Source organism: Hesperophylax consimilis, chromosome 8 (genome assembly GCF_061612785.1).
Source record: "Hesperophylax consimilis isolate HC1 chromosome 8, BYU_Hcon_1.0, whole genome shotgun sequence".
NCBI lineage: Eukaryota > Metazoa > Arthropoda > Insecta > Trichoptera > Limnephilidae > Hesperophylax > Hesperophylax consimilis.
The window spans coordinates 2,659,593-2,678,255 of NC_142843.1; the positions used below are offsets into that span (position 1 = coordinate 2,659,593).

General features: G+C 35.7%; 1 protein-coding gene and 1 long non-coding RNA gene across 2 annotated transcripts in view; both read left to right on the top strand.

The window, feature by feature from the left end:
* Window positions 1–18,663, top strand: part of LOC149421403 (obg-like ATPase 1) — a 69,063-nt gene that overhangs the window by 48,677 nt on the left and 1,723 nt on the right. Inside the window, exons 9-10 of the mRNA XM_089634745.1 lie at window positions 14,457–14,553; window positions 16,880–17,027. Of these exons, the coding sequence (XP_089490871.1) occupies window positions 14,457–14,553; window positions 16,880–17,027 (245 nt within the window). The remainder of the gene's footprint in view (window positions 1–14,456; window positions 14,554–16,879; window positions 17,028–18,663) is intronic.
* On the top strand, window positions 8,668–10,613 carry LOC149421406 (uncharacterized). The gene is made up of 3 exons (XR_016302499.1): window positions 8,668–9,345; window positions 9,446–9,524; window positions 9,607–10,613. It is a non-coding gene; the product is annotated as an uncharacterized LOC149421406 (long non-coding RNA).

Sequence of the window (18,663 nt, forward strand, 5' to 3'; positions counted from 1 at the left end):
AACAACCCGTCCTAAGTATTGCTAATTTATTAAGAATCTCTTCAAATTTTGGTAATCGGGATTTCAGGCCTTAACGGATGAATTAACAGGTTTCCTGATAAACTTTTATTAAATTGCAAGTGTATTACCACGATGTCCGAACACGTGTTCATGAAAAAATGCACAGAAACTTATTACATAATATATATCATATTCATATGTCAATACGTAATGTTTAGACTATAAAAGAAACAGCTTCTAGTCTACGTTGTAGAATTTAGAGGCTAGTGAAAATGTTGATTCGATCGCTTATTTTTAAACTCCTCTGCATCAATTTAAAAATTCCTCCGAACTCGAGACGCACAATCGCCGTTTTCTTTGAAATTTAGATTTTCGAATATTCAAATTCGTTTTTCGAATATTCAAATATGTTTTTCCGTGGCGCCATTGGCCTGGCCCGGCGGACCCTAATTACAATAATTCCGTGGCCGAATATTTCCATCAAATGGCCGCCCGGGCAGACGTACCATTATTGTCTCGTATCCAAATTGTTCGGTCGTTATTATTATTTTGTTAGATATATATTATTTTATTCGGGGATAATCGACCCAGTGCTCAGTGCGGCGTCCCTGTTCCGTGCGAGGGTCGCATCTCTTTCTGAATAAAATCCATTTGTCATACCTTATTTGCATTTTTTTAAATATGTTTCGTCTTGATCGTAATATATAATGCGGGGTTAGTAGAAAACGTTACTCATAATCACGTACTGCGTATACCTGCCGCAATACGGCAGTATTACTGGTTGACAGATTTTTAAACCGCCCGACGTTTTACGAAAGTAAGTCTGAGATGGTGGACTTTGTTAACAATCTAGTTGATTTGACAAAAATCGATGGGTCGCACAGTTAAAATGTAAAAAAGCAGTAATACCACAGACATAGGAATTAATAGACGAGAAGATAATGGCGAGGGGTAAAATCAACTGTTGAAGAACGAAGGGAGTAAGGCTGACTGTGATTCGTCAATAAATCAATCTGACAGTAAATAGGCATCTCGCATTATAATATCACCATTTACTTCTTAAAGGTAAAATCTGCTTTTGAATGAATAGACATTTTTACATGGGAGCGCAAATTACTCACCACGTTATGAACAAATTTGCGAAGTCCAAATTCGGCAAAAAAAATCGGTTCTATTTTCAGAGTCGAATATTTCGTTTAAGTATTTGGTTAAGACACTTTTATAAATGTTCATAATTTACTTCCCAGCAACCAACCAGCTTTGTGTTTCGCGTCCAGACGTTTCTCGGTGTGATAGTATATGTTTCTAAAACTGATCTATATTATACGATGTGAATATGCTTAAAATAAAGTAAAATAATGCTTATATATGGAATGTAATACGACAATTGGGTTTATTCTCTTTTTCACATCTATTTTTACAAGTTTTCATAGTACAAGTCAACATTTTGCCGTGTTATTTCGTAAAATGAACCGATGATGCCTCGACCATAGTTCGCACAAGAATGATGACGTCACGTTTTCAAATTTCACTTGAGGCCATACGCGAGCACAGCCGGCTCCAATGGAACCGGTATGGGGAGTGGGGATAATACGCTTTTAATCACTTAGGGCAGGTCTACTAATATTCATATGTCTATGAGTAATACCCATTTGCAGCACCATCAGAGGAATATTTGAAATCGAAAATTTAGATTTACCAAAACAAATACGGAACTCATAATCGAATTGGCCGGATGTTGGTGCAATTCATAACAGACCTAGTCAATGACATTAGAAATGAATCCTATAATTTCTATACTTACCGCTATATCCGATTTTTTGACAAAATGATCTGAGTATGACATCTTGTTCACATTTTTGCGAGCAACAAGAGGAGCCTAAAATTGAGTTTCAAAACCCTCCTTATCACGACCAAAAAACATGTTAAAACTGCGAGTGAGAAACCAAATCCGCTATATCATACAGAAAGTTACTATCAAAACGCGCTATATCGGATTCAACCAATCACAAGCAGTTATTTTGCCAAAATACAATATGGCCGCCGCTCTGACGCCACGCTCGTGTGTCAAAATGATCTACGCGTGTGTTTCTAAACCCGCCATATCGGCTCAGTTGACTTTCAAAAGCCTCTATATCACGAAGTGAGTATCAAAATCCGCTTTATCCATTTTATTTATCGAAATTACTTAATTATTGCTAGACATGTATAGAAAAATAAATGCTTTTTGAAAATTTATTACTCCAATTCATTATATAAAAAATTGTAATGCAATTACTTATGTACGCTAGAGATGTGACAGTTTTTTGCGGTTTTCTCCAAATCAATGAAAGTTGATTTAGCGGGTATAGAAATTACACGACTCAAATGTCATCTGAAGATGTCATTATGAAGTTAGCAACTAAACCGGAAATGCGAAAATGGCCGTTTTTTTAGCATTCCGCCAATTCCGTCATCTCCTTACCACGATCGTAATTCGTTCCTATTCCTGGGCGTATTACGGCTGGTATTCGCAATACGCATGCGCGTGATTATTAGTAACGTTTTCTACCAACCCGTTCTTATCCCCCCGTTTTATCTATTATGAGTAAGATAGATTGTAAATAATTAACAAACGGGGTACACCTACAAATTTAAACTGCGCGGCATCTTAATTTTTTGTCAATCATTCTACCCACTGCTGTACATAATCAAATAGTAGATTTTTGAAAGTTGTAATGTCGATTAGTGATGAATTAATTGTTACTTTAGTGATTACGATTATTCAATCAATGATATTATGTGAAATTAAAAAATATACTAATAATAAAATAAATACTTTCTTTCGTTACTCGAGTGGACTAGAGGTACCTAATAGTAATACTATTTGGCCAATTTATATAGCGCCGTTTTCGTGAAAAATCACCCCAAGGGACCTGTACAAATATATTCATTAAATAATAAATACAGCTGGGATTCATAAAAACTAGTGACTCACATAAAAGACTTATATCTAGTGAATTAAAACTAAGGCCTATAACTACTGTTTTAATGAAATATATATTTACATATGTAGAAACTTACAACTAACATTCTTACATTTAAACATACATCGATAAATACTCTTTCTAATTTTACTAGCGCCAGAAGAAGAAGGAAGTTTTATAATATTGGGGTGTTTCATTATATCATTATAGCATTTTGACTTTATCATGAGTAGTTGAACGGAATCGCTAGGGAATTATTATTATTTATTTTTTTTAAAAGAAAGACGAACATTCCCGGGTTACGAATAACCTGACAATATTTGAAAATCTCCTACTACCACCACAGTAAGCGGAAAATGTTGCTTGTGTTGTGATGGAGGACTTAGCCAGCCGAGGAATTGAACACACTACGCCTGGGTGTGTGCATCAACAATTACAGTTACCTACATTACGTTGAAATTTAATAATGTGGTCGGAGTCAAATAGCAATAGAGCAAATATTAAAAAAAAACTGAGTTTTAGAATTCGGCCAGATATAAATGAGGGTACCATTACCATAGCTCGTTGATCGCCGAAATAAAAACACCGTGTGCATTTTAATAAAACTAACAAACGACAAATCATCATCTTCTATTTATTCAGGGTGTTACTTTAACCAGTGATTCCTGATATTATTTGGTGTAAGAAATGTAAATGAAATTTTGATCTCCGGTGAAAGAAGTCACCGTAGAACAAAATATCATTGACATTTTTAACCCCAAATAATGTCAGGAATCACTCGTTAAAGGAAGTAAAGTACGTCCCTTAACACTTTGTATTAAATGATATTTCGGCCGCGTGAATAGGAACAAAAAATATGCAGTATTATACATAACCGAATTGCCTCGGTAACAATCTTTTGTATTTGTTTAGATGCCCCCCGACATATAGCAATAATTATTTCCATCCATTAGTATTCCATGCAATGAGGAATACATAATATGGTGGTTAGTCCCAGAATTTCTGCACTGAAATAAAACCCGACTTTTAGTATTACGTAGTGGAATCGAAAGTTTATCAATGCAAGCAGTTATTGATTATCAAATGCATAATTTAGAATTTTATGTATAAATACCATTTTATGTATAATACGTCAATGAAAATTTTTCTGTCTGACAATTTAGGCATATTCATAATATTTAAAGGAGTTTTGTAGATCAACAAATTGCTGGAAACGTAATTAGAAAACGTAAGAATTTATTTTGTGTTCTTTCAATAGCTTGTGCGTAGGGAATGCAATCCCGCAAGAAAATGTCAATCCAGGTATTTGCGGGACTGAACAATCTTAGTCCCGCTGGATCCAGGTATTTGCGGGATCCAGCAGAGTGGACTTAGATATCTAATCAATCGTATAATAAAGACCTCGATCTACCAACCTTATTTTTAGAGTTTTAAATTTATACCTATAATAAAACGAGTTCTTTTGGGACATTTTAAATGATTTATTAATTGGTATACCTTTAGTTAGACATAAACGTTATTTATTTAAACATATCCGCCTCGGAACAGACTTTGTCTAGTGAGGTGGGTAAAAGAAATCTATGTACACAAATGAAAATAAAATAAACGCTCGGATTGCCGGCACTGAAACTGAAACTTAAATTTAAATAATAACGTTCACACGATAAACAATATTCTTGTACAACGAGCATCATAAGTTTAATTAAACATTATTTAAGGAATAGCTTCGTAAAAAAGTTAAAGTATTAATTGTGTCATCTGATAAACGGCTTCTGATACTGGACACAAGGTAGCCAGCGGCTGAAAAAGGTCTTTCAGCTTCCACGCTGGTTGGCACAATAGTCATTAGCGCATTGTAAGTGAATTGAAGGTATGTGCCTTTTAATCCACCGGACTCGAAGTAATTCATTTCCTTTATCAAAACCTCAAGGTTGCTCATATTGCCAGATCTAGGTTGTTGATGGGCTGTTGATCTCGAACTCTTCATACTAATCAAAGTAAGTTCGAGTTCGTCTTGAAGTGACATTGGTGCTTCTGCTGCTGCTGCGTTTGTCTCCAGATTAGCGAGAGAAGTGTCAGAGTAACACGTATGAGCTGCACTTCTCTGTAATCCCGCCAGTCCAGCGGGATCCCGCAAAATTTTCGACCGAGATTAGTCCCGCAAAATGTCTGCGGGATCCCGGTATTTCGGGATCCCGGTATACCGGGATTGCATTCCCTACTCGTGCGTGAATATTGTAACCTTTGATCCAGACGGGAAAATTGTACGCTACAAGCCAAAAATGTGTATATTCTTGGTATACCTTATATCGTAGGTAATAGGCATTAAAATCGCTTGACAAACGAAGTCTAGAAACGTTCTATTTCAAGCACAAAACTGGTTTTTACTTATTTCGTAAATAATTTTATAAGAAAGCAAAAAAGTTAATCAAGTGAAACTGTCACAGATAATCTTAGCTATAAAACCGTATTTTTTAAAAGTTGTTTCCTTTATGCGTTCATACATTTATATTGAAGAAATATATTTTTTAGTAGTTTACATTTATATTTTTTATTGAGTAATTTATTTTTTATTTGTATTCTACTCAAGCGAAACGATAGGAAAACCTTCAATTTATCTAAAGCATATTTTTTGGAATTCATATTGGTGCTGCCACACGCAAAGCTCACATCAACAGATAATATAAAGCACAATAGCGCTCGCCATACAATCCCATACAGACCCGACACACGTAAAAAGATAACGCGCTATAAGTGTGGTTCTGAACTTCGCTAACCGAATTTATTTTACGTAACCGCTCCCGACGCGATATTTGAAAAGTTATGCGTCCCCCTCTCCGCCGTAAAAAGGAGAGGGGGTCATTTTAATTGCGGAGCTACCGACTAAGTTCCGTGTTCCCTTTGACAGCCATGACATAAGCAGCCTAATAATGCATTTCTTATTTATTATGTTAGCTCATATCGTCATGTGTGCTAGTAAATTTAGAAACATAAAAAAAAACTTTATTTGGCAAACATACTTAACATATATTTAAAATATAAATATAATCAATATTTGAATTTGAAGTAAACAAATTTTCGCCCTTTGACTTTGACTTGAGCTTATTTTACAATAATTTATTATATGTCGCTTTCGTCGATCGGCGTGCGAACTGCGAATTTCCTGATTCGACGGAGAGGTTATGTGAAAATGCGCTATTTACGCGCAGATTGTTTAAAATCTAAAAAGTTTATAAATAGCATTTATAATTATATAGTTGGCGGCATCATCATCTGAGGATGAGCTGTCCAACAGATCCAGCAATAGGCGACAAGTATCATCCATTTCGAAAACGTGCTCAAGCTGTCAGTAAGTAAAGTTGTCACTTTGACAGATGAAATTATGTTCCTCGGCCGCTCTCGAATTCAACTGACCCCCTCTCCTACCATAGGAAGAAATATTTGATAGCGTCGTGTGTCGGTAGAAAAGATGATGCGCTGTACATTAACTTTTGATGTGAGCTTTGCGTCTGGCAGCACCATAATGTACACCGATTCGTTATACAGATTAATCAAAATAGTGATTTGGCATTAAGCTTCGCCTTAAGTTATCTTTTTAGCTTTATGTATTTAAGCTTGTAGTTAAGTTGTCTTTTAACTAGATTTTTCACGTATACATACGCCAGTATACACTTAGATAAATTAAAGTTATTACTCGCGATTTTCACATACAAAATAGAGTATTGGCATCGGGTTATAAACGGAGTATTATGCAAAGTTTTTTGTTGTCGGTCCGATTGATTGTTATTGTGCGCGGATAATCTACGATTTGGTGCCTTTGAAACAAATAATGCAATGATTTACTAGCTCGTGGGGTGATACGTTTTCAGTAATCGATATTAAATATTACATAAAAATTAGCTGGCACTTTAATTGCATTACATTTTCGCGATAAAAATTCACAAAAAATGATTCAAGTTTGGTGACCGGATAACTCATCAAAATGACAATTCAAAACATCTTTAAAAAGTGCTAAATTGACACTGACGACAAAGGTAAAGCTCTCAACTAGAAATCCGAAGGTCGCGGGTTCAAATCCCGGCGTGTGCTCGTCCATTTTATTTGACCGAATTGTGTTATTTCCCAATTTAAGCATATAAAATAATATAAGGTATATTTGCAACATTTTCCAGTGTGGAAGATACTCTCAGTATCGCCCTGGTGTAAGACTACCATTCAGAATTGAAACGTGCTTGAAATGGCTTTAGCCATGTTTGGTGACCAGATCTGAACAGCCAGGTACTTCTCCGCCTTCCTCTTGCCCATCTCTTCACCTTCCCCACTACCTTCAGCCTTACAACATACCCCAATCGGGGATGCCATAGTAACACTGTCTCCAGAAGGTTGGGAGGAGTTGGGACTCTTGTGCTGTATTCACATTTTAAAAAGTCATGAAAAGTGATGAAACACAAAAATAGGTTACGTGGGTAAGGCTTATGTTTTAGTTTATTTTCATCGCTTTTAACGACTTTATAACACTTTTTAAAGGTGTGTTGCATTGTCATTGTGTTGAGTTGGCAATGTGTTCAGTTATCATTATGTTGAGTTATAGTGAAACTCTCCACAGTGTCATGACTAACAGCAATATAAAAGAATCCTCAGTTAATTTAATAGTGCAATTATCAGCAAATTTTACCGGAGTTCATAATTTTCGCGTTTATTTGTGTTAAATTGTGCATACTATTTTATCTGAAACTCGAGTTTTGTATTGTTTATCTCGTTTCAGAGATAATTCTCAGATAATCTCGGATAATTTGCCATCAAAATCGTGTAATGATTGGGTTGGATTTATTTCCCACGGTCAATCATTTTCGGAACTCAACACTTTATTAACATCATTTTTTAACAGGGCTAGGCTTTTTACCTTTTTGAGTTCATCTTTGCCAAAACGGTTTGCTTCACAGCTATTGCTTTATTTCGTTTGTATGCCTATTTTCCCTACCGAAACCGATTCAAATTCTCGGATTTTAAAAGCGATTTTAATTTTTAGCGATCGCTATATAATATTATGCTTCAATTGAAACTCGCATTTTGCATAGAAATTTGCGCTTTCTCGCAATCGTTTTGTAATAATTTAATGCTAGATTGATTTTTTCTAAATATTTTAACCCTCAGGCCTCTGGCATATTGACCTTTATATTTTTTAAAACGCTGTCAGAAAGTCGGAGAATTTATTGTGTATTTCCACTTCTTAATTGAATCCAAATAAATGGGATATTTCTGAATATGTCCGAAAGCTAAAAATTGTTTTAGAAAGGTGATGAAATATGCTTTCAAATTTCACTATTAGAAATAGACATATAATTTTGTTAAATATTAAAATTTTGTAATCAAACGTAAAATATTTAAAAAATGCGTGCCTGTCGTTTTTTCGTTTAACACACTGAACTAAAATTACTGATAACAAAGAAAAAAAACACATATTTTATTAGACAAATGTACCTATTATAAACAATTACTGTCACCTCACTGTTTTTTTGTTTCGAATAAAAATTTACAAAGTTGGTTTCGTAGAGTGGCACATTTTAATGCTTCGGTAATTAATTTCTAGATTTTAATATAAAGCGTAGTGTTTTCTCTTTCTAACACCGTTTATATCATATTTATTACTATGAAAGTAAGGGAGACACAACTATTTCTATAAGACCATATCGTCGGTGCATACATAATATGAACAATGTAACGTTTTTGACGAAAATGAACTAAATATACAGTTTTTTTTAGTTTTTTTTTCTCCACCTTCTACAATATGAACCATGTCCTAATAACCAATATTTATGGAGATAGAAAACGAATCATGTGCAGGCAGTCAAAATTTTGCATCTCAATAAGAACCATGTGAACTTATTTTACATGGTTCATATTAAATGTGCGCTTTTTTCCGCATCTATGGTCACATTGTTCATATTCTACATCTATGATTACACTGACAGTTGTCAAGTTGTTCCCGCATATTTTCTACCTTGTACACGCTCTAGCTGTTTTTGAAGTGAATAAATAAATAAATCCGACATAATATTATTGTTTGACGGTTCGTGGCCATTTGGTTTATAAAGTAGCGGTAAGTTATTATGTTTTATTTTATAAATTTCACGTATTTTCCTAAAAACAGTAACAAAATGTCATCCGAGGATTTATGAAAAATGGCTGCCCTTTGAAGCGTCAATAATTTGAGTCCAGTGTTGTGATAAACTTCGAATTTTGACACAATGTGGAAAAATATTAAAGTTATTTTGTTTTTATGTTTCAGGGAAAGTTTAATACTAAAATTTAACTCAAAAATAAGAGAAATACATGATTATTCTAAGCATTACATGTCATTATCATCTGACTGGCATCTGTAAGTATTTGTCTGTCTTTTAACTATATTTTACTATATTGTTGTCATATTTGTGCGTACTATGTAATGTATATTTCAATCTGTGTATCTTCTTTTACAGATAAATATATCTTTGACTATAATAAGAGAAACGTGTAGAGAAATCACTGTTGTTTGCTGACAAGTTCAAAAATTTTTATGTGAGTTCATATTTTTATTACTGTACTAGTACTGTAGCAGGAAAGATGTTGAATTATGTATTTAATTTTGATTTTGTTCCAGAATGTACCGAAACCGCACGAGGGAGATTGTACGTTTAAGTACGATACGTAGTTCTGTATCAGAGGTTATGGATGTTGGAGATCTTGAACCAGTCAATCAAATGGATGTTGAAGATCTTGAACCAGTCAATCAAATGTATGACAACATGATGTTATGTCCTGTGACTGGAGAATTTATTCCAAACCTGTCGAATAACATTGGCTCCACACGGAACGATGTTATCTCTGGAGACAAAAGTCTGTGTGAATTAACTGGAGAGTGGATCCCAGAAAATGATAATACAAATGTTTCTTTACCATTAGATTCTGATTCACTTGTTCAGAAGATTAAAAAAAATAAGAGATGTAGAGTCTTGGGCAAAGAGTATGTCGGATATAAAAAGCATTGCGGGAAATATGAGCAAAGCCAATTGAAGTCAGCAAAGTCTATGGGAATAAGATGTGAACACGAACAACCCAAATTTGCACTTAAAAATTCTTTTTATTGTCATAAAATAACGGAAGAGGATCGCCTGCACACATTCAACAGTTTTTGGAAATTGAAAACTTGGTCGGAGAAGAGAGCTTATTTCCTGGGCTTTGTAGCAGTACGTGCTATAAGACAGCGTCGTCGTGAAAGCGCAGATTGCACGAAAAAGACACAAGGACGTGATGTATATCTGTTTACCAAGGACGGGGATAAATATAAGGTGTGTCACAAAATGTTTATGAATACGTTGAGCATTACAAAAAGCACTTTCAGGAGGTGGAGCTATCATAATCAAGTTGTCAATGACGAGGATAACGTATCCCCTAACACTGTAAGTAAAAAAGTTGCCAAGCATACTAAAGCAGTGGATAGTATTAAAAAATGGCTTAATCTTCTGCCAGTTGTTCCGAGTCACTACTGCAGATCACAAACAAATAGACGATATGTGGAATCGTTCTTTTTATCGAAGCAACACATGCTTTCAGTCTTCAGTATTTGGTGCACTGAAAATAATGTGCCAAAAGTCAACAGAAACTTATTCAGTGACGTTTTGTGACGTGACTTATTCAGTGGGCCATACTATGATGGAAGCCGACAATGTCCATTCGGTGCTGGAGCATTACTTCAAGCCACCAATATATTCTCCAAGTGATTATTTATCTCGCATGCAAATGGCTCGACCCAAACAGCCATACAATATAAAAAATGTCCACTTCGACTTTTTTTTAAATTACGAATCATTGAATACAAACCTAACATCTTTGAGACCGGGAAAGAAAGTAGGGGATCCCGTTGTCACAGATTTGAGGGCTCTTAAATACTTATCGTCGGGGGATATCCTCTATAAATTAGACCAGTCGAAGGATTGGCTGGAATTGCTCCAACGCCGCAAGACTGGCTATGTTCCCCCATTGCCTCTATACACCAAACCCCTTGCTTTATCAGATTCTAAATTCAGGCATTTGCAAGAGTTAAAACTGGTAATAGATAAGGATCATCACCCATTTTATGATTCTCTAACTTATGTGTAGAATTGTGGGAGAAAAAACAAATAATTTAAGTGTGAATTATGTTTCCTCTTTTTTAGTAATTATATTCCAATAAAAACATCATTAAAAAATATAATATTGTGTTTATTTTACTATTATGTATTTCATTGAAGTATGATTTTATGCTATTAATATTATCGAGTTATTAAATTTATTCTTAAAGAATAAACTTACTAAAACTAGTGTGAAAAATGAGAGCAATGGTCCACTCACTGAACTTGTCAGGAGGTTACTAGTTTTAATTAGCAGAGCTCTAAGAATGTGAATGGTAGAAGAAGGCGAGGACGCCCAAGAAAGACATGGCACGACCAAGTGAATCAGATACTTGAGTCGGACCATGTCAAGAGTCAGAATAATAGAAGAGCATGTATGAGACGTTGTATTAATGTGAACGAGACAAGGAATGTGTGCCAAGACCGAGTTGTTTGGCGGTCCGTCCTCTCTGCCTACCCCTGCGGAGAAACGGCGTGATGGTTAGTTAGTTAGTTATCTTTAAGATATTTTAGAGATGGATTTTCTTCTGTGTAAATATGGGTGTTGTGATGACAAAGATGTGTGTCGTTAAAACTTGGGAATCTTAAAATAAAAAGTTTCATTCACATAATTTATACTTTTCCAAAATATTATACAAAAATTGATATAAATAATAAAACAAAATGTCATATCCTTTGCACACCACTACATTCACATAATATATTTTGTGATAATAGTCTCCCATTTTAAATCTCTACTTTAAACACAAGACTTGAATGAAATATTTTGACAGCTGCTATTGAAAATGAACAATGTGACGAAAACCGTGCACAGAATATGAACCATGTGAGCAAAATCGCATTAAAATGTGATTTTCTGATACAAAATAATTAATATTTGCAAATAACATTTTATTTTACTGAATAAAATGTATATTTCCTACTTTGTTCATAAATAGAACTTTCGTTTTCCGTTTCGTAATTTTTTTAAACAGTTTTTATCGATTATCTCAGAATGTACTAAAGCTTACATTGTTCATATTATGTATGCACCGACGATATGAGCTGTTTCGACAACAAATTTACTCTGAAAAATCAGGAGAATTAAATCATTAAATCTAACATCGGCATATAATCGCGAAAATAGTTACACCTATTAAAATAAATATTTTTTGTCGTTTCGCTGTCTTTTGTCTCTTCCAATCAATTTAGTCGTCGTCTTTTTTTTTATTTTTTATAGTGAATACCTCACAAGAGTCCCAACTGCTCCCGTCTGGAGCCAGTGAGACTATGGCATCCCCAATTGGGGGATGTTTTGAGGCTGAAGGTAAGTAGGGAAGGGAAAGAGGAAGGTGGGGAAGTACCTGGCTATTCAGATCTAGTCACTAAACACGGCTAAAGCCATTTGGAGCAACGTTTCAATTCTGAATGGTGGTCTTACACCAGGGCAATACTGGTAGTATCTTCCACTCTGGAACGTGCCGCAAATATACTATATATTATTTTAATTAATTAATTGTGAAATAACACAAATTAATCAAATAAAATTTATTTGCGCACGCCGGGTTCGAACCCGCGACCTTCGGAATGGCAGTCCAATGCGTTACCACTGGACTATGCCGGCCGTCAGGCCGCCTTGACTTAAACAAGATACCACCCCGCAGAACATATAGTCTAGCACAGCATATGATGCCAAGAGGAATGGTGCTATTGAATGAAATTCTAAAACAGTAAATTGAAATATTTAATAAATCAACGGTCCCGAACAACAATGTCATATGTGCAAATTTGTAGTTTTGCAGTAGAGCTGTTTAAAGTTTAATTCCTGCATTTTTACTGTAAATAGACGAAATGTCCTTAAAACGTTTTCGCATACCTATTTTCCCTTATGTTGAGATTATTAAAATAAGTAATCTGTTGCACAATAAAAAATCTCTAGTTTTTTTTTGCGTTAATTCAATGCAATGATTTTTTATGTTCGATTATTTTCATCTGCCAACAAGTAAATGTGTTTTATGCTGGGAAAGGAACAAAGCAAAACGCAAGCGGTGTTTGCTTCGTTCCTTTCCCATAAAGCCTGCGACAGACCTCGCTATATTCTCGTGGCTTGGCCTTTTTCAGTATATCGCTCGCCATACATTTCTCATTGGGATTGTATAGCGAGTGATATTCTGAAATAGGCCAAGCCGTGATGCGTATAGCGTAATCTACCATCCCCATAAGTCTGCCATATGCCTACAAAGCAAAGTTTTCCGTTTTTGAAATTAAGTGTATAATTTTGAAATTTGCCCATTTAACCCAAGATAACTAAACTGTTTTTATTGTTTCATTGTAAGTACACTTTCGTCGAGTGGACTACGCAATAAAACACTAGAAATAAATATTTAATTAAGATAGGAGCGTGTTATGGCACAAAAGTAAGGTTTATAATGAACAAATTAATATCAAAATATCAGTCTACATAGTGACCACACATGTCAACATTGTGTGGACCACAAATAGCCTTTCTACATCTGGTGTAACGGTGTTTGGTCACCCTCCGGGCCTTGGATGGACACAGGTAGCAAATTTTACGCACGTTTGAAGTAGAATGAACCGGAGCTTCTATTGTAAAAGATTCGCCAAGAATATCCTCAATCATGACCCTTATATTACGTAATTTTGTTATAACTAACATAGTTTTGTTATAACTAAACTTTCGTCCAGCGGATGACGAGATGGTCATAGGGCATGTCGTAGTATGCGTGTGGTCGCAATCGCGTCACATGCTGCACTGTTTACTCAAATTAGGAAGGTTATGAAAGAGTCAAGGTCGGGGAGCGCTTGGAAGTAGGTGATTTCGAATTTCGCCGAGTAGTGCGTCGTTGCCTTGATGAGCGATCAGTTATCTAGGGTTAAATAATTTAAATTAATATATAAATTCGCCTTCCCTCTCTCCATAATTTAAAATTATTGCCTAGGGCAACCCTGGGGCTCGATTCACGATGAAGTCATTCCACTCTAACAGCGAGTGGTTCGAACCACTCGTTGTTCGAATGGAATAACATTTGGCGTATGTAAGTATGTACCTTCGACCAGACTCACGAATAAGAACATCGACCAATGTATGTACTTTCGTCGGCGATTGCGAGATGCCTGGATTGGAGAATCGATACCCTGAAGGGTGAAAACTAGAAACATTGGGGAAAAAAGGGTGTACTAAATAAATTTATTATTTGAAAAAAAAATAAACGTTCGGTTAGGTTTTTTCGACTTATGTAATTCCAGAAGGGTTACCTATTCATATGTAATTTCGTCCATGTGTAATTCTGGCATGTCATCATGTAACTGTTTTATTTATATATTTTATATGTATTTCCAGTGCCCTGGACAAGATAATCGTCCACGGATACAAGGCTCTTCAGCTGGAGTACTTCTTCACCGCTGGAGCTGATGAAGTCAAGGCGTGGACCATTCAGGTAAATTATACAAAATACAATATACAACTCTTTATCAAATAATAATTATTGTTGTTATTGGATCATTTAAATAGCTCCGTTGTCGTGGAGAAATTACCTCAAGGGCACTTTACAGCTTAACTTATTTAATCTGTAACTTGGACTTACATATATCTAACTAGGTGACTTGTACCCGGCTTTGCTCGGGGACTTATGAAGATTTATTACTAGTGACTTACGAGTAAGACTTGTAGCTACGAATTAAGTACTGAGACTTATAAATAGTGACTTACAGCTAGTGACTCACAACTGAGGTCATTCGTACACGGAGATATTTACAATCGACTAGAGTTTTGTGCGTATAGCATTCGCGTCGCTCGTGAGTATCCGTAACACTATATTGGTAGTGTTCATACACAACTCCATGCAGCGACAATGGGTTTGACGTCAGTTACACACTGCTAAGGCCCTTTGTACGCAAAGATACTTACAAGCTACGTGACTGTGACGCAACCACAAGTAGCCTACTGATACGCTACTCTTTAAAGCTTTTAAATTATACTTAAGTTGTTCACTTTTTCAAGTGCAGCCGTGGAATTAATGCAATGTCAAGTGATTCTAGTGAGGAAGACTTGAAGATTGCTCTTCTATATATTCACAAGCATAAAAAAGATTCACCCATACAACAAGTAAATGTGAATTGTAGGGCATTTGTCGCCGCCAAGGAACTACAGGATTTCCAATAAGAGGTGTTATTTTGAATAGCCCGCTATTTCGGTAGATGTTTCTTTTGAAGCTGTCATTTTTTGACATTTTACAAGTAGAAACTACGCCATTCATAAAAATGGAACGATACAAGCTTCAACAACGCATTGAAATTATTAAAATTCACTTGAGTGAATCAAATGCAAATCATCTTGAGTGATGAGGCCCATTTCCACCTCGGTGGCTTCGTCAACAAGCAAAATTGTCGCATCTGGGGCTCGGAAAACCCAAGAGTTATTGTTGAAAAGCCTCTCTATCCTCAACGTGTGACTGTTTGGTGCGGTTTATGGTCCGGCGGAGTCATTGGACCTTACTTTTTCAAAAATGAGGCTGGAGAAACAGTTAAAACAGTTACAGTGAATGGATTGCGCTATCGAGAGATGATTAATGATTTTTTATGGCCGGAACTGGATGGTATTGATCTGGACAACGTTTACTTTCAACAAGACGGCGCTACGTGCCACACAAGCAACGAAACCATTGATCTTTTACGATTTAATATCAAAATAACACCTCTTATTGGAAAACCCTGTACATAAGAATGGTATCAAATTGACTTTTCTTTTCAACCCTATCCACGCCTTCTCCGCTAAATCCTTTCTAACTTATTCCAGTAAATTATAGTCATATAAACATGGATATTTTCCCACCTCCAGAACAAATTTAACGTACAAATATGTTCAGACTTCATTTCCGTCAAATGAGTAATAGATGCGAATGCAACTCGGGTTGCAACTGATATCAAACCCTTAGTCGACGCCTTCCACAAAACTCTAGTCACTTGTGTTTTGCGTGTAAAATTTTATTTGACGTGTTTGGTATAAGGGAGTTTTAAAACGAGAGGTATAGGCTATATTATGAATCATATTATATATTATGAATCATAAAACTGTCACAGATAATCTTAGCTATAATCACGGATCTTTCTACAGTCTGTTGCTTGTGAGCCGAAAATATTGGTATTTTTGGTTCGGTGCATGTGGTACTGCTAACACCGTTTTGTTTAGCCCTGTGGTAAGTGTCTCCATGTACGAATGGCCTTAGACTTTAAATAGTGACTTAAACTAACACATTTATTTCATACCATTTTTATGACCAAACTCTCCTAATCAGACATTATGGTATTACCCTTTAATCCCTCTGAATAGTTATACAATCATAGTGACCTTCGCATTAAAAGCATTATAAATACTGGATTTGAAATTAGCACATTTTAGCATAAATTAATGAATGAATGCATTTATGAAGAGCCATAAATACGACCTCTGTGCTTGAGCCGTTGAGCATTTAAAATCCTCGACTACGAAACCAGAGGTCGCAGGTTCGAATCCCCATGTGTGGAATAATTTTTTTATTTTTTATAATGTGTTATTTTCACAGAAAATATAAAAAGGGGAGATTTGCAATGAACTATTTATTATTACTGTAAATCAAAAGGTATAACTTGCATTGGCTTCGCTGCTATTACAATCCGTGCAGTTTGGTCGTAGGTCACTCCACATGCTTCTATGCTTTTTCTCCCATTGTTTCCATTATCTATGGTAACATGTAATATTCCTGTATGCTTATTGTTTGTTTTTAGAAAGGAACAAAGGCCCCCCAGGCGGCGGGTCGCATCCACACAGACTTTGAGAAGGGCTTCATAATGGCGGAGGTGATGCACTTCAAGGACTTCAAGGAGGAGGGCAGCGAGGCCGCAGCCAAAGCAGCCGGCAAATACCGCCAGCAAGGTAGGCACCATTATATTTAATTCACTCTCGTCCAGGATGTAGCCCAGTGGCACAGCGAGCCCCTTCATCTTATACAAAGAGTTTTTCTTAAGCCACCATAATACAAGTGCTAAATTTATTGTAAACATATCGACGCCGGACAGGCAAAATAGCATAAGTGAAAATTTAGTCAAAAATGAGTTAAATATGCTGTTTTAATTAGACAAAAATTCTAATAAAAATTGTACGATTAACTCTTTTTTGACTAAACTGTCGCTTACACCCTTTTGCCTTTCCAGCGTCGATTATATTAAATTTCCTTTTTTGTATTACCTACTGTACACAGTGTCTGTAAACTAGTGCTACAAGTGGGAAACTGCAGAATCTGCACCCCCAAAAAATATTGTTTTTGGAAATTTAGATGTTTTGTTCTGCAAACTGAAGGGTTAAAAATTACTTTAGGAGTTAGGTCTGCACTCGACGCATTTATAAGACAATAACTATCTGAAATTAACCCTCTAGTGACTGATATTTTTCAAATTTGACCTAAAAAAATTCAACTTGGGACAATGTTATGCTACAAAATCGACTCAAAAAATGTGATGTAGATTCACCAGTTTCCCGCTTGTACCGGTAATTTCCTTACACCATGTATATTATTTTACACAAGTATTTTATTTATTTATTTTATCCTTTGTTTACGACAGAGTACCGCATTGTTTCGCTGAGTAAAACAATACCATTAACTGTTTAATCTGTAAAGGCGCATATAAACTTGCGAGCCGAACCAAGAATTATGTGAAAGGAACGAACCAATCACAAACGGTGCTAACCGCTATTTGCGGTTGATTCGTTCCTTTCACATGGTTTGTGGTTTGACTCGCAAGAGTATACGCGCCATAACATTTCAATGCTAGGTGACCCTGTGGGCGTCACTTTTCCGATGCAACGGACTGATCATCTTTATTGCTTTGTACGTCTTTTTATGACTGACCTTCGTTGTTATGACTGCTTTTATGATAATGCCAGTTGACTCATGAAATTATTTGCATTTTTACATCTACTAAAGTCCACTGTTATTAATCTATTAATAAAATATTAACATTATTATATCTTATGTCTTATATCTTAAATCTTACTCTTAATCTTTATATCTTATGTTAATAGTAAATATTAAAGTCGTTTAAATGCCGACATTATTTAAGAAAATCTTAAGTTATACAGAATTAAAAATGAGATGTTTTGCATTCTGATCATGTCCAAGTTTATGTACAAGCAGAAATTCAACTGTAACTCAAAAATTTGATTCATGTTTAGACTAAGCCTACAAAATTTCTTAATGCTTTTGATTTTTTCTTCGGGGCGTATGTCATCTTTCGTGATGCTGTGTGGAGGGTATTTTTAAGCAGAGGAAGTTCTGGCAAGAAAAAGGCTGGGTAGAAATTTAGGAGGTCCTCATGGACAATGGACACAGACAGACATATGAATCCATCTCTCTTACTGTGGTTTAAGTTGTTGAGTCAAGAGAGGTATGGTTTCCCTCCACTGGCCTCTCCTGATATAACCCGCCACGAAGTTGGTGGGCAGAAGCATCTTCTGCCAATACCTAAACCAACCTCACCCCATGCACCCCTGCTAAGCCACAAAACATAGCAAA